This window comes from Heterocephalus glaber, unplaced genomic scaffold, assembly GCF_053883595.1.
Source record: "Heterocephalus glaber isolate CG9 unplaced genomic scaffold, H.glaber_assembly_v1.0 deba00000546, whole genome shotgun sequence".
Taxonomy (NCBI): Eukaryota; Metazoa; Chordata; class Mammalia; order Rodentia; family Bathyergidae; genus Heterocephalus; species Heterocephalus glaber.
In genome coordinates, this window is record NW_028258147.1 from 23,145,921 (window position 1) to 23,166,034 (window position 20,114).

Below are 20,114 nucleotides of genomic sequence, written 5' to 3' on the forward strand. Positions count from 1 at the left end.
AGGCAATTTCAGAGAATCTCATTAATTATTGTTCTTTAACTTTTACACTAGGTAACATTCTGTGTTCTCTTATTTACTTAAGTAGGTTATAATACCTTTGAAGGAAAAGTTTCATAACTTATTCATAGCTCCTGGCCTGGCTCATAGTGTAGTTGTAGCTGTGAACAGTGTAGTGTAGTTGTAGACACTAAATGAAAGAATGAATTACTACTTAATGCCAAATATTTGGTGAGAACAGAAAGAAGTTATTGGCTAACCTTTCTATTTCTTTCTGCTTATGTAGGTTTGAATTCTCAGTCACCATCAACAGAACATTCACTAATTGGTGGAAACTTTACCCACAGTCCTGCTATTATCAAAAAGTTCTTGAACATAATGAACATCTCCTATTTGTCACTGCAATCAGTTACAACTCAAAGGGATAATTCACAGATGGTTGTTTCCCATCAGATAACAGATTTTGAATATGCAGATCATGTTGTCAGTGAAAATACCAGACTGGAAAAGTCAAAAATTCCCATGAACAACAATAATTCATTAAGCATTAATCCACATGATTCCAATGGTAAACTAAAAAATGTTACCCATACCACCATCCAAACAGAGACGAGAGACTACAATTCTCCAATTAAAAGTTCTTCCCAAAGTTACACACAATCTAAGGATGAGTTTGCAACATCAGATATTGGAACAATCACTATTTTGCCAGAAAAGTTTGGATTAACCAAAATGTCAACTTGTGCTGACTCACCTTGCTTTCTCGGTGTTTCCTGTGTGCCGACCACAGATGGTCACTTCAGATGTGGACGCTGCCCCTCGGGGTATTATGGAGATGGTATCAGTTGCAGAGGTACTATGAGTATCCTTCACAAGATGCAAAGAAAACTATCTAGTTCAAACTCAAGTAACTAAGAAGACATGCTTTTTTTGCTTGTTAATTTCTATTGATTTTATTTAGCTCATCATCTTTTGAAAAAAAGCAAAAGTGGGGTTTCTGAGTTACTTTTTAAGATCTTAATATCATATACTATTAAAATTATATAATACATACTATAAATATACTAAGTACCTACTATGTTCCAGGTTCTTTAGAAACACCCAATATCAGTTATGTTAACACAATCCACAATCCACCACTCTGCATACTAAGTGTACTTTTCTCATTGTACAAGGAGAGCCTATTCTGAAATAGAGATAAAACAAGGATATGAATATAGATCTGACTAATACGTGGCCTAGTTCTTCTTAGTTCACAATATTTTACTACTTTAAATTACTAATTCTGGAATATTTGTTTATTTTCATAAACTTAAGTGTCATTCTTCCAACTTGAGAGTAACAAGTTTTGATTCATTTTAATTTTATAAATATTGTTTATAATTTCACAATCATCAGCATTGCTTTCCTGATGCAAATCAAAGTTTTGGCTTTGACAACATATAAGCTCTATTTTTTGTTGTTGTTAGCGTTATTGCTGTGTTACTGTATTTTGTTTTGTGTTTTTGTTTGAGAACAAAATTAAGCAAGAAAGCTGTTGTAGTATTTTTATGTTCCTACTATTATCTAAAGAAACTGTTGGTAGGAATATGAATAATAATTCTCAATGCTTATATGTTCATAATACAGAATTCCTTGTTTTCAACAAATTTAAATATTTCATGCATTTCAGTTTCCTCAGAGAAAGTTACATACCCAATAGACTATATCAGGTTGTCTAAAAATGTAAACAACTTCTTCCAGGTTTCTTAGTCTTTGAAATTCTGAATGTCCCTGTCATTCATAAATATTTAGCTGATTAGGGGCTGGGAATTTAGCTCACTGGCACCGTGCCTGAGTTGGATCCCTGGTACAAAAAAAAAAAAAAAAAAATATATATATATATATATATATATATATATATATATATACACACACACACACACACATATATATGTATATATATTTAGCTGATTATATCTGAGATTTCATTTCCTTATGAAAAAAGATTTTTTGTAATCTCATGTGTGTTTAGCTGCTGCCTCCAATGTTAGGTACTATTGTGGAAGTAATCACCACATATGGTACTTTCTAGTCTAGTGACCATTTTCCTCAGCCATTCTAATAGTAAAGAAAATTTACTATGATAGTAAATAAAAAATACTATAATAGTAAAGAAAAAACATTATGGTTAAATGCAGTGGTTATTGTTTAACACAATATTAAAAATCTCAAATTTCAAAAAAATTTAACTTTATTATAACTAAATTTGAGAAAACTGTATTTGGTATAATTAAGTCATTTTTCCTTGATTTTTGCAGCCATTTGTAGATACCCATGTGGAAAAAGCAGGGAGTGTGTTGCACCAAACACATGCAAATGTAAGCCTGGTTACACTGGTTCTAACTGTCAAACTGGTAGGTACATCATTCATCGTTTGTATAATCAATTTCACTTGATAGTTGATATTTCTAAAGCATGGGCTCTATTTTGTACAGCTGTATGTCATCCTGCTTGCAGAAACCATGGAAAATGTGTTAAGCCTAACATTTGTGAATGTCTTCCAGGATACGGTGGAGCAACCTGTGATGAAGGTGATAATTCAAGTTAAAAATCATCTGCTAGGCTTAAAATAAGACATTTTCTCTTTTAAATATTTTTAAAAGATAATTCAGTTTTATTATATATATTACTATGTATTCATTAATGTTGATACAAGAGTCTATGCTTTTTAATATTCAATAAAAATAATTTTAGAATTTTAAAAAGTTGAATTTCAGAAATCTGATCTCCAAAAAACAATGGTTTATCTTTGGTAAAATTATTTTCCAAAATCATTTTTTGAAATTTAGTTATGAGGTATCATATCCCTACAAATATTTTGTCCTGAAGCAAAAGATTATTAATTATTACATGACTTATCAAGAATTATTCCAAGAACCAATAAATGTAAAATAATTGGAATTTATAAGGTAAGAAGAGGCCTAAATAGTGATTTTTAAAATGTATCTATGGTCATATAAATAACATTGCTTTGGCTGAAATACTAAGTGAAAAAAATATGAAATTTTTTGTTAAAGAGTTTTAAAGGAATATATTTTTAAACAGTCCCTATAATTATAAATAAGATTGGAGTTTTAAAAATTCTTCAATGACAAGGTGTTAATTAACAAATTAATTTAGGGTGAACTAACAAAAATATTCACACCAGTAACATAAAAGTAACTATAGAAGCACAGAAAAATTCTGTTTGTAGAACAGGAACACGTAAGCCCCAGAGTCACTTTTCAGGAGACACCAACAGTTATATATTTCCATTCAATTAGTAAACGTCTTATAAGCCTTTTACACACTTATGTGAGTTGTGTTTTCTAGGTTTCTTTTATAAACCAAAACATGCTGATCACTGGTTTTTCAAAAGTGTGAATCCATATAGTTAATCCTACAGAACTAAATTGTGTAATATTGAAGAACTGAGATCATTATAAATTGTTTTTACAACAAGGCTTATTGTGCCTGTGGTTCCTGAATATAAACTGATTTTTAATTAAATTATCATTAACCAACTTAATGATATAATCTGTGTATGCAGAACTTTGCAACCCACCTTGTCAACATGGTGGCATGTGTTTGCCCGGCAATCTCTGCACTTGTGCTTATGGCTTTGTAGGACCAAAGTGTGAAACAAGTAAGCAAAACTTTCTTTCTCTTTTGATGAGCTAATGGCTTTAATGCTAAATGAAATGAACCCAAACCTTAAGTAAAGAACACATGTTCATGACTTATGATGACAGTTACCAATCTAGGTAGCACTGGAAGCAACTATGGGTGACCAATATTAAGTTAAGAATTTGGTTTTCAGAATGATTCTCTCCTTGACCCTAGCCATAACCTTTTCTTTGAGATATCAGGGACTGAAATGTGTTCATTTCCATATAAGTGTATCTGATTTAATTTAAGATTACTTTCATCAGTAATGTAATTTCTCCACATGATCAATTCTTGCTTACTATTCTGCTCAATGATTTTCTACTTTCCTCATCTCTCTTAATAAGAAAATAATTGAACATAAAAACTGGAGAGCATTTAAAGCCAAACTATATAGTTATGTTTTATTTTTCTTCCTGATCTTACTCATTGGCTGTTGTGATTGGCAGCTAGCAACTAGCTAGGTAATACCCAACAGTATGACCATTTCACACCTGATTTACCTTAATTTTATTTTTATTCTATGATCTTAGTGATTTGTAACAGACACTGTGAAAATGGAGGTGAATGTCTTGCACCAGATATTTGCCAGTGCAAGCCTGGGTGGTATGGACCTACCTGTAACACAGGTAAAATAAGAAATATTTTCAGTGAAGTTGTCAAACTAAATTTTAAATGTGACAGTGATCTAAAGACTTGAACTTAAGAAACAAAACTGATCTGACATGCCAAGTACGAAATTGTCATTTCAAATCTTACGGTTTAATTTTTTATCTTCTTATATTGGGCCAAACAATCCTACAGCTTTTGTTTTTGTTTTTGTTTTTTGGTACCGGAGATCGAACTCGGGTCTTTGCGCTTGCGCAGCAGGCGGCAAAACCACTGAGCTAAATCCCCGGCCCCTGTTCCTATAGCTTTGTTATTGTTATATCCAGCCAATATTTTTTTTAGCTTTTGTAGTTCCCTTAACTGTTTAGTTTGTGTGGACACAAACTTCCTATCTGTGTTGCATTTTCCAGGTTTTTTTCAAGTATTTTTTATCACAACACATTCTATTTAATAATTCCTAAGTAATTCTGAGTTAACTGCACATTCATAATTATTCTATTTATTTATCACATTGTCAGACTTCTTTAGCAGCAGTGTTTTCAATTATTCATGTTTAATCTAATTGATGTTATCTAATGGCTTTTCTCAATGAAAATTTAATTCAACATTTATAGCTTCCTAATTATATACAAAGAATGATGCAAAGGGAAACAAAGATTAATTTGGCTTTTGCCCTTGTTTCAAGTAGCACATCATTAATGAAGGAGAAATAAGATACAATTATTATAAAAAGAGATATGAGACAGGTTGGTGTATAATAAATTATATAATTGAAACACTTCGTTGGAAGCAAAGAGAAATTAATTAGCAAGTAGAATTTCGAAGAAAACTATGTGGATGTTGGAGAACTGATAAAATCTAGGTTAAAAATAGAAATGCCTTTCAATGCAAAACAAAGGTCATGAAACAAAATGAAAGAACTTTTTAGAGTATTCTGGAGTTGAAATGCAGTGTCCCTGTATTTGGGAAGGAGACAAAGACACATGAATGAACATATGTATTTGAGCTGGTTACAAACTATTCTGTTAGTGTTATTGAATTAAATAGTCTTCTCTTAAAACCTTTTCTGTTCATCTTACCCATGGCTTTCTGAATTTGAGTCCCACATTCTACATTCTTACTGTAATATTATTTATAAACTTAATAAACATACTTTCAAAGAATAACTTAGCTACTTTCCCTTATTTGGCAAAGTCCAGTTAATTATAGGTTATGGATTTTACTTTGAGTAAAAATAAAATATTTCGTTATGCATCAATTTTTATTTCTGTTCAACCTTCATTTTTAAAATAATAAAACATTTATGTTTCTTTTTTCGTGCTGTTCATCAGCTTTGTGTGATCCCGTTTGCCTCAACGGTGGTTCCTGTTACAAGCCAAACACTTGCCTCTGTCCAAATGGATTCTTTGGTGCACAATGTCAGAATGGTAATTATATTTATATATAAGTAAAATAGGCAAATGAGATGCTAGAACTCAATAGAGCTGTGAGCGAATGCAAGACAGGTTTTGAAGTGGAAGATGCTATTTATTTTTTCCCCTCTATTTCTTGTTGATATTGAAGGTATGGTCACCAAATGATATCATCATATATATGTATTAGAGTTATTGTGTAAATGGTTATATTTATTTCACTGTGTTAGCCTCACAACTTTGACATTTGCGCAGTTTTGTAGAACCAAGATATGAAAAATCTAAGCAAAGGTCTCTTACAGTTATAATGAAATGGTTACACTTTGTTATCTTCATGGCAAAAAATGTTTGATTTGTGATCAATCTATTATCTATTGTTATCTCATAATCTCTCTAGTTTCATTAAACATTTATGAAGAGTCATCCATGCACAACATTGTGCAAAATTATGTGAAGAGAGGCACAGTATTCCCCATTTGTGGCCCATTATTTTAACACCATCTTCTGTACAATTAATGTAAACTGATTTTATCAGAATAATGGTAATGTCTTGAAGGTGACAGTATAGGTTTGAGTTAATGCCAATAAATTAAATTTGTAAAGTATTTCTGCATCTTTATATTTTTGTTTCACTAAATGTAGTTGATTTTTAGTATAGAACATGTCAGAGCATCATAATTTAATTCCTAAAAGCTGTATTTTCCTTACCATAATACTTTGATTTACAAACATATTTTTCTTTTATTTGGTGGTAGACTAGGATTCTTAGAATGAGACTGAGCAGAGAATAAACCATCATTCCATCAAGCACAAGAAAGATGAACATAGGGAATGAGTTTTTCTAATTTAGATTTCTGACAAGGAGCCAACTTGCAAAATGGAAAGAAATAAAGACTAAATTAAACTAAGTCTTAACAATGAAGAGACAGCCTAAATCCATTCTGAAGAAAAGTTATAGTTTAGTTTTGAGTGGAGAAAGTAAAGAGGACAATGAAAAATCTGATTTGTCATGCTTCTTCAAAAGGTGAAGGACATAGTAAGAAAAGTTCTCAAAAATATACATGGACTATGTAACTGGATAAAGAAGGGAATCTCTAAACTATTAAGTTGAACTAAAAGTTTTCTATTGAATACTCCTTTTTAAGGGCAAGGAAGCAGGTTATTATGAGAAGAAAGCAGATTTTGGAATTAGTCCCTACAACTTCCTAGCCAGCTTACACTTTGGAAATTTGCTGTAAGTCTTCAGGCCTCAGAATTCAGTCCTCAAGTTTTCAAGTTTGACCTAGACAGTGTTAGATCACATCCCTTTGTGAGCCCAAATGAGAGGAAGGGAAGTTGGCACACATATGAAAAGCAAGTGAATAAATTTTAGTTAGAATGTTTAAAAGTAAGTAGGAGGAACATATTCTGTGTGTACTATAGAATTTCAAAGGAAAAAGAAATTGATTTAAAACCACAATAAGGATAAACTACTTATTAATAAACAAAATTTAAAATGTATAACTGAAGAAATGTATAAATATACTTTCTAATTTTCTTCACCTCTTAAAATTCCTTTTACCTTGCCTCACTTTGGAGTTTGGTGGGATAGCCTTCTGAGGCCTGTAGAATCTTGTGCAAGGACTTGTTTTCTCCTAAAACTCCTTTTCCAATATGTGATTATAGTGCAAGGCAAAATTCAAATTTCATTCTCTTTATATTTATTGTTTTAATTATATAGACTTTTTGTGTAAATGTAGTGTTTAATCTCTACACTCACATTTTTGTGAATACTTGTTAATTATACAAAGTTACCCACCATAAACAAAGTTGTTTTTTCTTTTTAATTTTAAATTTCTAACTATAGGCATTTGTTATGGTGTTTTTGTCATGGAGAGAATTTTTTTCTGATAAATGTAAATGATCTTAAATTGTGTCAAGAATAAGGAGTATAAAATGTAAGAGCATTTCACTACTAATAACAGTAAGGCATACCTCTGTTTGAATCTACTTGATCTGTTTGAACATCTGAATAGAGGTGTTTTATTAGTAAGTGTTCAAAATTTCAGTGGCCAGCAACAAGCATTTATTTCCATTATACATAGACCCTACAGATTGGCTGGATTGGACTCTAGAATGTTTCACCTGTTTCTCTTCCTCTGTACACCAACATTTACATGGAGCATGACATTCTCAAGTAAATAGGACAGCAAGAAGGCAAGACAAATTTCACTGTATATAGAAATCTTCTTTCTTGCATTTTGTTGACTCACACACAGGCCATTGGTCAAATTAAATCCCAAAAAGAGTAACAATTTTACAAGAAAATAAGCTCCACCTCCACTGTGGGGAGGGGACACAAAGTCAAATGGCAAAGGGCATGAATGAAAAGAAGGGTAAAAAAATTGGGAATAGTAATCAGTAATTCAACCTAACTTCATTTAATATGTCAACACAAATTATTGTCACAGTTTTTCCCATTCTCAATGAAGTTCGTTGAATAAATCCTTTATAAAAATGTGCCAATAAAATATTACAGAAAGACTCAAGCATGAACCAAGGAAAGTTCATCTTAAATTAGCAATTATCCATTGCTAAAGCATCCAGTTATATTGTTTTTATAATTAAAGTGCTATATTTTTATTTACAAATCCATTTAATAATCAGTGGAATTTTTTTACAGTGTTTGGGAATGAAGAAAGCAACTACTAATAAGAGCTAGTCTGTTACCAAAACCTATTAATTTGAAATTCATTTTTAAAATACAAATATAATCCATTTTAAATTCATTTGGAGAGAAATTTTTTAAACTTTCAGACAGGTTTGTCTGTGTAATTTCTTTTTTTAAATGCTGCATTTAGAGGCCTGGATGTAGCTCAGTGGTAAAGTGTACAAGACCTTCACTTCCTTTTCTAGTACCAAAAGCAAACAAACAAGCAAAATGCTAACATTTAATTTTTATATATGGAAGAAAGATGAAGCAATAATAATTCTCATAAAAATGATAAATATTTACATCTGAATTCCAAGGAACAGAATTATATACACAGAAGATACTAGTAACATGTATTCTGAATATCTAGTAAATATTGCAAATAGAGCCAAGGATTATTGCTGAAAATCTATACCAAAAAGGCACAGAAATTGGTCATATAATTGCCTCATGACCTCAGTATGTATTTAAGAGTAAACAAAAATATTTTCTAATACTTTTATGGTATCATGAGACAAATTGTTGAGATTTTTCTAATTTCCAAAAAGGCAAATAAATTCTTATTTTGAGCTAGGTTTTGATTATTTTCATGGTTTTTGTCCAAATCATTTCATGCTGCACTTCATAATGTGGTGAAACGTGAGTTAAGATTTATAATATGTTCACTGTGATAGCAAAGACTACATTTGTTATGAATACTCCACCAATACATTTTGAATTGTACTAGCCCACTAGCAGATTATGGCTATAGCACTGTATTTTATGATTAAGAAAGTATAGTTTTAATGACTTGCAGTTGTGATCTTTCATTTTAGTAGCACATCCCTCTGCCTTATGGCTCCATAGATAACAGGCACATAATACAATCAATATATAACCTCTAGTAACTGAGTATGTGATATTCATATTTTCCTGCCATGTGTTCTTTTTAGCTATCTGTCACCCTCCCTGTAAGAATGGTGGCCACTGTATGAGAAATAATGTGTGCATCTGTCGTGAAGGATACACTGGTAGGAAATGCCAAAAAAGTAAGTCACCACTAAACCTATTTACCAATTATAGGCAAAGCAATCACAAAATTATTGCTGTTTAAGAGCTGATATTTCATGCTTTTACCTTAAGGCATCTGTGATCCTATGTGCATGAATGGAGGAAAATGTGTGGGACCAAACATTTGCTCTTGCCCTTCTGGTTGGAGTGGGAAACGATGCAGCACACGTAAGAATACTCTTAAAATGCTAAATGCTAAGTGAAATGAAGCAGACACAGAAGGTTAAGCGTCACGTGCTTACTCCTGTATAACAAACCCAAAGTATGAATAATTTAAAGAGCAAAATAAAAGACAATGATGGGAAATAGGGAAATAGACTGTATGGGATGGGAGTGGGATCTGGGTATGGGAGGAGACAAGCTGCAAAAGAAAGGAAGGGAAAGTACAAAGGATCAAGATGCGATATGTGTGTGTACCAGTTCCCCATGACGAATGTGTTTGTTATGTATCACAAACATATACTGATAGTCTTAGTTACTAATAGTCTTAGACCCATGCATGATTTTTTCACATTAGCAGAGGGAGGGGGTACATTGTATTTTCTAGTTTTTCAACTATACATTAGCCAAAGATAAAAAAAAAATCTTTGAATTCTGTTCTCTTAATCTGAAACAGAGGTCAAAAGTTTTAAAAGTTGCTGATTTATTGGCCTCACCTCAACCCAAGCAACTCAGGCCTTTCCAAAGTGGGGTTTCACTGCCTTTCAGTTAGTTTCTAAGCTACAGCAATTCTCAGTATCCCTTTCCATAAAATTATTATTTAAAATAAGCAATCATTGTAGTGTGATGATCAAGGTAAAAAATGAGAAGCCACATGGATAATTCCAACAATTTAAGAAAACTTACAGCACAGTATATTCAAACACTGGGTTGTACAAACTTTAAATTGACATTTTTAAGAATATTATAAACCAATTTTGATAAAATATGAAGGGAAAAGATCCTTTAATCATTGGCTTTTAATATTGTCTCTTTAATTACATTTTTATGGCCCATGATAGGATTTGACATGTAATTTAAAATTTTAACTCATTTATATTTCTATGTGCAGCTGTTTGCTCTCAGAAATGTAGAAATGGTGGTGAATGTGTCTCTCCTGGCATATGCCACTGTCCTCCCACCTGGGAAGGAGTGCAGTGTCAAATCCGTGAGTTCACAGGACCTTTTTCTATTATATATTCTGACTCTGAATGTGTGATAGTCATTAAAATATAATCTTTGAAAAAACATAGTGGGAAAAATTTCCAGCATGCTGATCTTTTTTAAAAAAGTGGTTTAAAAAATAAAAATAAATCATAAGCAAGTTTGTGACCATGTAACATTGACATAATCAACTAGTTCTTGTGACATCATTTCAAATTACAGTCTGTGGTTTGCTAATGAAATTTCTTCAGGTGGGCCAAATAAAGTTTTATACAGAAGTTTAAATATTATTTTATATTATTAAATTAACATGTACTTACCAAGGAAACTTAGAAAATATGGAAAAATAGGAAAAAACTAATCACTTCAAATTTTACCACCCCTAATTAATTTCTGTTACTGTTTTGGTATTTATATATTTCCATCCAGTTTTACTTGTAAATTTCTTCATAAATAAATCCCAAGCTATAGGGGAAAAATTTTTATGAAATTCTGAAATTTATGAAAACCTGAAACATCATGTTAAAATATTAACAAAGATTAATTTAATAGGAAAAAGTTTAAACCCTCTAAAATATTTTCAGATAACCAATAATTTCTTAAGTTCAAAATTATTGGGAAAAATGTACTGTAAATTGAAATTTAGTTGCAACCTGACATTATCTTTTTGTTGTTTGTTTGTTTGTTTTTTGAGACAAGGTCTCACTTTGTAGTTCAGGTTGACTCTGAACTCACTATGTAGCCCAGGCTGGCTTTGAACTCATGGCCGTCCTCCTGCCTCAGCCTCCGGAGCGCTGGGATCCACCCAGCGACATTATCTTTTTATTAGAAATATATACCTTCCCTTTCTGTCTATGAACCACCCTACTGTTTTTCTGAATCAGAAATTTTGCATGTAGTTTTCATGACTTAGATATTATTTTATCAGTAATTGCTAGTATAATTTATATACTTCTTAACCTAGAAAAATATATCAAAGTACTATTAAGTCCCAGGAGCTACATAAGCAATTAATAATTCGGATTAGAAGTTAGATGTGGTAGAATGCTAGAATAACAAAGCTATGAACCTCAGTTTGGGCAGCTCCTGAAGTCAGTGTGGACTATGAGGGGGAATGATGAGAGGATGCTGAAAGCATGCGAGTGTGGAAATATACTCCAGTGGTTTGTAGATTGCGGTCTCTGAGCTGCGTAGTCTGTTCCTACACCCTGCAGCACCTTTATTCATATGAATAAAATTTTTTAATCCTCAAATGCTTTATTTCCAAGTGTTCCAAAACTTTTCCATACATTGCGTATGCTATCTAAACAGATGGTTTACTGCCATCTGCTGGGAATTTGGTGTAATAGGTATTCAAATATATGCTACCTATTTTATAATTACTTAGCTTATGGAGCACTTGTCTAGTATACAGCTTGCCCAACTACATATAGCAGCCCTGATAAAAACATAACCTGTCAACGTTGTATTTATATCAAAGGTAATATTATTCTTGAATTGGGAAGTTTCCAATATTAGACATTGAAGCAGTTTCGCTCCCATGAAAAATAACTATATTGTATATAAGTTTATAATATGCTCATTTTCATTCAGTAGTACATAAAAATATTACCATGTTCTAGAAAATCTTCATTTTAAGTAGTACATTAATGTCCACAATATAAGTACCATGGCTTGTACTTGTACACAATATAAGTACTTGGCTTGTATGTTCAACATTTTAGTTATTTGTAATGTATTATTACAAGTAATATAAACATTTTCTTGGTATAGATAGATGATAAAGACCAAGAGATAGATATTGAGATAGGCATAGGAACTTTTTAAATCTAAATTTTTTTAGGTTCACTAAATTTATTTTAAAAATCATAAAACATTTTCTTACAAAAGAGCATTACATTCTGCACACTGCTCTGAACAGATGCTGGGGACATGTGGATGACTGGCACTTTCCTTCGTGTCTAACCCCCAAATGTTTACAGTGACCACACAGAGCAAGGTGTTCACAATAATTACATGGGGGAATTTTTTTAAACCACCAACAATGAACAAAAATAGGGATAGAAACTTTTAAAATTACCTTGACAGACATTTTAAAGAAGAAATTTCTAGCACAGTGTTAATATGTTTAAGAAAGTTTCTAGCAGGTTTTTCACATGAAACTATCACTAGTAGTACTATACATAGTTGTCTTTTTTGCATATGTAAACCAGTAATGATTATCTGTTAAATTTTTGCTGTTATTCAAAAGAAAATTCTAAACATTATCTTTAGTTACTCATTCGAACTTCTCTCAAAAAGGAAAGGTATACTTGAAATACTTTAAAATGTACCCAATAAAATTTGGGTTTCCTTTAATAATATCTTTATAGAATTGTAAAAATGTTGTTTGAGTTTAAGGTGTTTTGTTTTTGGAATCTGTGTGTTCTGAAAGAAGAGAGTGCATAGATTAGATCAACCATGAATGGTTTGTCAATGGGTTTTTATTTATTTATTTATTTATTTATTTATTTATTTATTTTCTACTGCAATGCAACTATTAGAAAATTTAAAATTACTTGTGAGCTCACATTGGTTTTCTTTTTATGGTCAATGATCATTTTATTTTTTAACTGACACATATAAATTGTACATATGATATATATGTCATGTGATTTTTTTTTTTTTTTTTGGTACCAGGGATCAAACTTGGGACCTTGAGCTTGTGAGGCAAGCAGTGGAACCACTGAGCTAAATCCCCGGCCCCATGTGATGCTTTAATGTGTGTAGATCAGGCAGTGTAATAGCTTCCTATAACTATATTAGTGGCCATCAGTAAAATCAACTGAATTGCTTCACACTACTGGGACAGAACATATCAAAGCTTTTAGTGTCAAAGGATGATACTTGTAAAATATTTTGCATTACAGCAATTTCTAATCAGCAGTGTCTTTATGGAGGAATATGTGCATTTCCCAATGTATGTTTTCGCCGGACTAGATATGCTGGAGTCAAATGTGAAAAGAAAATACGAGTACTTAAAAATGTAAAGGGAAAACGAATATTGCATAGTGACTTCTCAATATCTCTTCTACTTAGTAATTGACTTCTATTTATATTTTATTTCCAAAATAAAAATAGAAGAATTTAAGACTTGGTTTTAAACTAAAAATATCTTTCCACTTTGGTTTTAGTTATTATATGAAAGTTTGATGTGCACTTAAAGAATTTCAGTGTGTACACACAATACAAAAGACCTCTCAAAAATATCTTAATGTTAATCTATAGCTATTTTATTTTTAAAACTAATTTTATGCTATTTATTACTTTATAAAGTGCCCAAAGATCATGAATATCAAAGTTTCCTGGAGTACCATAATTTGAAAAATGATTAAAAATTTTCTTCTTGAAGCTTGATACTGGACAATCTGGCTTAGAATCAAAATGGATTTGTATATGTTGTTCTCTTATCACTGGTAGTTATCGTCAAAGGATATGGCCCTCATTTTGAAAATAACAGATTCACAATAGGGCTATGGTTTGAAAATTTAAAAAAAACTAAACTTATGGGGGTACTTATGTGATTAGGGGTTACTTGAGAAAAATAAAAGTAAAAGCTTAGTCTCTCTGGGTTTGAAAACAATGCAAATATATAATACTTTAATTTTATTTGAGCTTCTATGGCTCAGAAAATCTTATGACCTCAAAAGCTTTTCATCTTTGATGGTATTAAACTAGCTTGATTCTCTATATTTATTCATCAAGTGAATCCTTATGTGCTCAATAGCACATTATCCTCATCCCCATTAATGTGGCTTGTGATACTGCATCTGGAGTCCTACAAAGGATAAAAAGAACAGAAGATCCTGGGAAAGATAAAGGAAAGGAGGCTAGTCATGAAAACACTTCCTGCTTTATTAAAACTTGATCTCCAAAATTCTTACCTTGAATCTGGCTCTGTTCTCTTGCTCACTGGTGGCATCACTTCTACTTGCTTTTAATATTTCTTTGGTTCTTAAAAACAAGTTAAAGAAATTTCATTTTAGCATAAAAAAAGCAAGCATCTTTTATGGGAATTCACAAAACCTCTAAAGCCTTCCTTTGCTCCCCTCTTCCCCAGCTTCCCAAAGGAGCACTCAGACTGGCTAATCAGCCCCTGGCCTCTCTTCTCGTACCTTAAACTAATAAGTGAAAAAGGAAATGGAGGATACTGGTTAGATTGCGAGAATTTTAATAAAATAGAGAATTACCAGCTAGAGACAAAAGACACAGAACAAGAGGAAAATGGACAAGGAAAGAAAGAGGTGCTAAAGAGGGTGGGATGGTAAAAAGCTCTGAGAAGCTCACTAACCTGGTGCTAACTGCTGAATGCACTTGATATTGGTCTTGCTAATTGTTTTCTTTCTGATTTGAAGCAAGATACTTGACTCCTCTGAACTGCACTTTATCAATAATATGGGGCTAATCATAATAACAAATACCTGTGTGAAGTTTCTAGAACAGTCCCTGGAATATAGAAAGCACTATGTAAAAGTTTGTTATTATTTATTATATGAAATAGAGGAAGATACAGAAATGGAGAAGGGGTAGAGAGGGAAACTTAAGAGAAAAGTTACAACACATCGTGAATATCTACAGTCTTTCCCAAAGGATATCAGAAAAAAGTTTGTTAGTTATTATGCATAGATTTTTTTAAAATGTAATGCTTTGCAAAGATGGAATCACATATTTTGCAAGCTTCATTCAGTCATAGCTGCTTTGACCTGTAAGTATGATCTTGATTGGATGACATTTTTAGAAAAACAATACAGAGTGTAGTGGCAAACAGAGCCAAAAGAGCTTTATGCATGATGTCATAGAGAAAGAGGGAGAAACTAATGAATAGGGATTAAAGGATTTTCTACTATTTGTTGAAACTTCATTTTTTTCTTCCTACTACAGATAAAACATCATTGAGTAACATCAAGTATATGAATTACAGGCCCATATCATAAAAACTGAAACTTTTTAATTCAGAAAAAATTGAAGATAACTCTTGAAGTTTATTTGAATATCATTTAAAAAATTTTTTTAAATGGAAGAAACCTATAGAATGATTTTAATTGTAATTGTTAGAGAAAAGCAAAAAAGAACTCCACACAATCTAAATTTCACTTTAAAATGTGATTTGATATTTATATATTGAGATGATGTATCTGATATTCCAAATATTTACAATATTTAATAAACTGAGTATTTTCTCAATCCTGTGACTAGATTGTGTTGTATTATGAGGGATCAATCAGCAAAAGAGAAACCACTTGATGTCTCCCAAATATACAGTGTGTAAGACATAATTAAGGTCTTGCAGGGCTGTTGAAAGAACTGGAGATGAGAACAGGGATGTGGAGGTCCAAAAGTGGGCAAAAAAGATTGGAGCGATTGATATTGAAGAGTCCAGTTAAAGCACCAAGCAGGTACTTTGGAGAAGCTTTCCTGGAGCTGCTATGAACAGTACTTGAGAATCTTCATAGTCCAGCACCAGCTCTCTGAAGAAAAGTGGGTCATTCACAAACACGTGCTGGAAAGTCCTGTGAATCTTTCATCCACCCATGCATCTAACTACAAATACCTGTAAAGAAAATAACAGCTTCCTCTTCATTTCCTTCTCACAACTCTCCAGCAAGTTCTTCTCATTGGCAAACTCTAACACAGAGACCCTCAGAGAATGGGGTTCTGATAACATAGTTCCCAGCCTTAGAAAGATACAGAAATGAACTGTGGAGAAACTAGTGAGCTGACACAAAACTCACTAGAAGATCCATGTCTTACTGCTGTTGACTGTGTTCCAAGATCAAAGCCATCACTTTACAGTGATAGAAATACTGTAACATATTTAGTTGTGTCTGTTTTATTCTCTTCTAATCTTCCTATTGCTCTGACCTATACTATTCCTCAGTAAGGGGGAAGAAATGATAAACATTTTTATTTTAAAAGACTTATTTAGTCATAATGTTTATATGAGAAAAGAAAAACAAAATGCCTGTATTACTTTTCCCTTCTTTATTAGCTACTTTCCCATTGCTGAGACCAAATACCTATACTCACAACTTAAAAGGAGGAGAGGTTTATTTTGGGTCATGATTTTCAGAGGATTCTGTACATGATCAGTTGACTCTAAGGCAGAAACATGGTGGAAGGGAATGGCAGGGAAAGCTGCTCAACCCATCCAGCCAGGAAGCAGACAGAGGAGGAGCCAAGGAGAGCGAAATGCTCTACAAAGGCATGCTGCCAGTCACACACCTTGATTAACCTTTCCCCTTCTTCTAACAGCACCTTTAGCTATGAAATCATCAATGGATAAGTTCCCTGATGACTATAGACTCACTACAATCGAATTACCTTCTAAAACTACCACTTCTGAACACATGAGATTTCTTTGGGCCATGGCCTGAAAGGGGATAGTGGGGAGCAGACCCTTATATTCCTCTTTCACTTCCTGGCCATGAGGTGAATAGTTTGCTCTGCCTCACACTTCCATAAAGATGTGCTGCCTCCCCGCAGGCCCCGAAATGTTAGGGTCAGTCAGTCAGGGGCTGACACCTTCAAAATTGTAAACCAAAATAAACTTCTTCTCTCTTAAGTTGATTAATATCTGTTATTTTTTATAGTGGCAGAAAGTTTACTAGTAGTGACCTATTTTGGTGTGGGAGTTGAGAGAGATGATCACAAAATTAAAACCTTCTACAAGAGAATTGGTTGTAGATGATTTAAAAAAAACCCAAAATTAGATGTATCGTTGGAAAAGTGAGTGATGACAACAGGGAATACACACATAACTGAATGATCTTTTTCAATGTTACAAGTAATTGTCAATAAGGGTTATAAATCTTTATCCTGTTTCATATTTAATCTCCCATTTTTCAAAAAGTATATCGTTTTAATTTAAGCAATACCCATTTTATTTATTTATTTATTTAGTTATTTTTTCTGGTACCAGGGATCCAACTCGGGACTTTGTGGTTGCAAGGCAGGCAGCAGAACCACTGAGCTAAATCCCTGCCTCCCCCATTTTAAATTATATAAATTTGTAAAACTCATTTTTTTTTTTTACGCAGAAAGGCTGAGCATTCCTTAGCCATATCTAAACCATAGGCTAAATTAAGATACTATTAGTATAGAATTACTGCTAACTTTGATAAGGAACTTTTAAGTATTAGCTTCTAATGTCAGAATTAAAGAGATTTTTAACATCCTTTCATATTTGCTGAAAATCAGTTATAAATGATTATTAAAGAGAATATAATTAAAAGTTTCACTGTTTTATTTACCAAAAATTCAGAAATAGAAATGCAAAATAAGCCATTGAGACTTGGTATGCACTTAAATTTCTAAGATCTTGTGAAAACATGAGTACTACAATGAAAAATGTACTGTAGATAAAAGAGTAATTTTTGAAGTTCATAATTTGAATCCAAATCCAAGCTATGAAAATAGTCATGATTCTATATCAGTCTCTCTGCCAACTTTTCTTAGTATGAAACAGAAATTTTATCTATAGTCTCATTAAATTTATTTTCATGCAACTTTTTATAGTTGAAAAGTTTATAGTTGTTCAAGGATATATTGTAAAATACCTAAACTAATATGTTAAAATTTTCACAAATATTTCTTAGTTTCATACCAGAATTCTCAACTTGGAGAATCCATTTGTAATATGTTTAATGGGCCTGTAAATACTAATAGTGAAGAAATGCTATGGCTTATAGATTTTGTATAAAACTACTCATGAAAGTTAATGACTCATGCAAATGAAAGTATTATTTTTAAAATATAATCTAAATTTAGAAAAGCAAGAAATTTGGTAAATTTATAGGGATGAAATTGACTTTTTTGCTTATTTCTAGGTTATAATTTTCCATCAATTGAAATATTTTGTTCAGAAGCTATCTAGAAAATATTTTTTAAAAAATGAGTGTTTCAGAATTTGAGCACAAGTTACTTTAAAACATGTTTTTCTTATGTGTACCTTATAAATAATTATCAAAAATAATTCAAATCATAGATCTTACTTAATTTCTATGCTTGGCTGATTTTTATTCATGTTACCATTAAAACAAAATGTTTTTATTATTAAGCATTTCTGTATGTTCATTGACCCTTTATGTAAAATGCAATACTTTTTCCTTTTTAAAATGTTCCTACAACTGGAAATATAGTTCAGGGGTATAATGCTTAGATCAACATCATCACAAAGGAGAAAAAAATCTGGTAAACCTTATGAAAAATATTAAAGTATCACAGTCTTTTTGACAAAATTATACATTTATCTTGTTTTAATATTCACAAATTACAAACTTTAAAATTTCAGGTTAAATCAATTTAGAGATATTTGTGGCTCATAATGGAAACATAGATGTATTGTGTATAACAATTTTATAAAGCTCTGTTATTCAACTGTTGAAATATTTATGTACTTCAGTTTAAATCATATATATTTATGCTAACCAAATGTACTACTCTGTTTTCCCTTTGCTGGGACATAACGCCTGCTATCTACAACTTAAAGGAGGAGAGGATTAATTTCGTTCATGGTTTCTTAGGGTTCAGACCATTGTCAGCGGGCTCCAGGGTTGAAACATCATGGCTGGAGGGCATGAGCAAGCAAAGATTCTTAGTTCATGATGGCTGGGAAGAAGAGCAGGGGAACAGTGACAGAAAGGAAGGGGCAAGAGACCAGATATAGATTCCCAGGTTACAACTCCATGACCCATCCAAACATACCCAGAAGTACATTTCGTTAATCCTCTGGGAGGCTCTCAAGCTAGTCAAATTGGCAATCTACTTTAAGTATCATATCCCACCCCTTGTCAACTTGAAACCCAAACATATCTCCTTAAACTATATTTAATCACCAATTAAACACAAGATCATTTTTCCATCTACATAACACAACTATCCTTCATATATTCAAAACATCCAGAGGGCTTTGGTGACCCTATTCCTATGGTCTTGCTGGTTGTAGCCCACATGGCATTTTTCTTGGCCTGGCTCTGCTCACAGCCTGAAATTTTCCTCATATGTTTTCTGTTCCTGGCATCTCCAACTTCCTTTCAAATTTTTATCCTTTGGCTTTTGTCTCCCAGTCTCACTATAAATCTAGCTAAAATCAGTCACCAGTACCCATGCCACTCCTGAACATGACATTACCTTTTCTCAGCTAAATCAGAACCCTTAAACTCAGCCTCCCACAAAGTCTCAATATACAGATGAAATGTAGACAATTCTTTTTTTTGGCAGAGAGTATAACATACATTGCCAGAGTATAACATACATGGCCTCTACATCCCAGTACAGTCCTGGTTTCCAATTGAAACCTCATGAGACTGGTCATTGTGGTCCACATTCCTATCAGCATTCTGGTCTTCTGATCTCAGACATTGCTTACAACATTCTGGAGATTCTATAATCTGCATCTTCAAACCTTTCCAGACTATTTCCAAAAGTTTCTGAACTACGTGCTCATATACACTCATAGCAACAGACTGTTTCCAGTACCAATTTTG

General features: G+C 32.3%; 1 protein-coding gene and 1 long non-coding RNA gene across 5 annotated transcripts in view; one reads left to right on the plus strand and one right to left on the minus strand.

The window, feature by feature from the left end:
• LOC147829648 (uncharacterized) overlaps positions 1–20,114 on the minus strand; it is an 81,011-nt gene that overhangs the window by 39,177 nt on the left and 21,720 nt on the right. Inside the window, exons 4-5 of the long non-coding RNA XR_015448740.1 lie at positions 14,514–14,583; positions 752–864 (exon numbers count right to left, since the gene is read on the minus strand). This is a non-coding gene — a long non-coding RNA (uncharacterized LOC147829648). The remainder of the gene's footprint in view (positions 1–751; positions 865–14,513; positions 14,584–20,114) is intronic.
• Vwde (von Willebrand factor D and EGF domains) overlaps positions 1–20,114 on the plus strand; it is a 64,999-nt gene that overhangs the window by 38,445 nt on the left and 6,440 nt on the right. Inside the window, exons 20-29 of one of the 4 annotated variants that reach the window (XM_087204663.1) lie at positions 284–850; positions 2,298–2,393; positions 2,475–2,570; positions 3,569–3,664; positions 4,218–4,313; positions 5,625–5,720; positions 9,330–9,425; positions 9,520–9,615; positions 10,499–10,594; positions 15,511–18,464. In XM_087204663.1, the coding sequence (XP_087060789.1) occupies positions 284–850; positions 2,298–2,393; positions 2,475–2,570; positions 3,569–3,664; positions 4,218–4,313; positions 5,625–5,720; positions 9,330–9,425; positions 9,520–9,615; positions 10,499–10,594; positions 15,511–15,563 (1,388 nt within the window). In that variant the 3' untranslated portion in view covers positions 15,564–18,464. Of the gene's footprint in view, positions 1–283; positions 851–2,297; positions 2,394–2,474; positions 2,571–3,568; positions 3,665–4,217; positions 4,314–5,624; positions 5,721–9,329; positions 9,426–9,519; positions 9,616–10,498; positions 13,245–13,269; positions 13,575–15,510; positions 18,465–20,114 lie in introns of those variants that run through there. The other 3 variants (XM_087204665.1, XM_087204664.1, XM_087204662.1) reach the window with 3 other exon arrangements.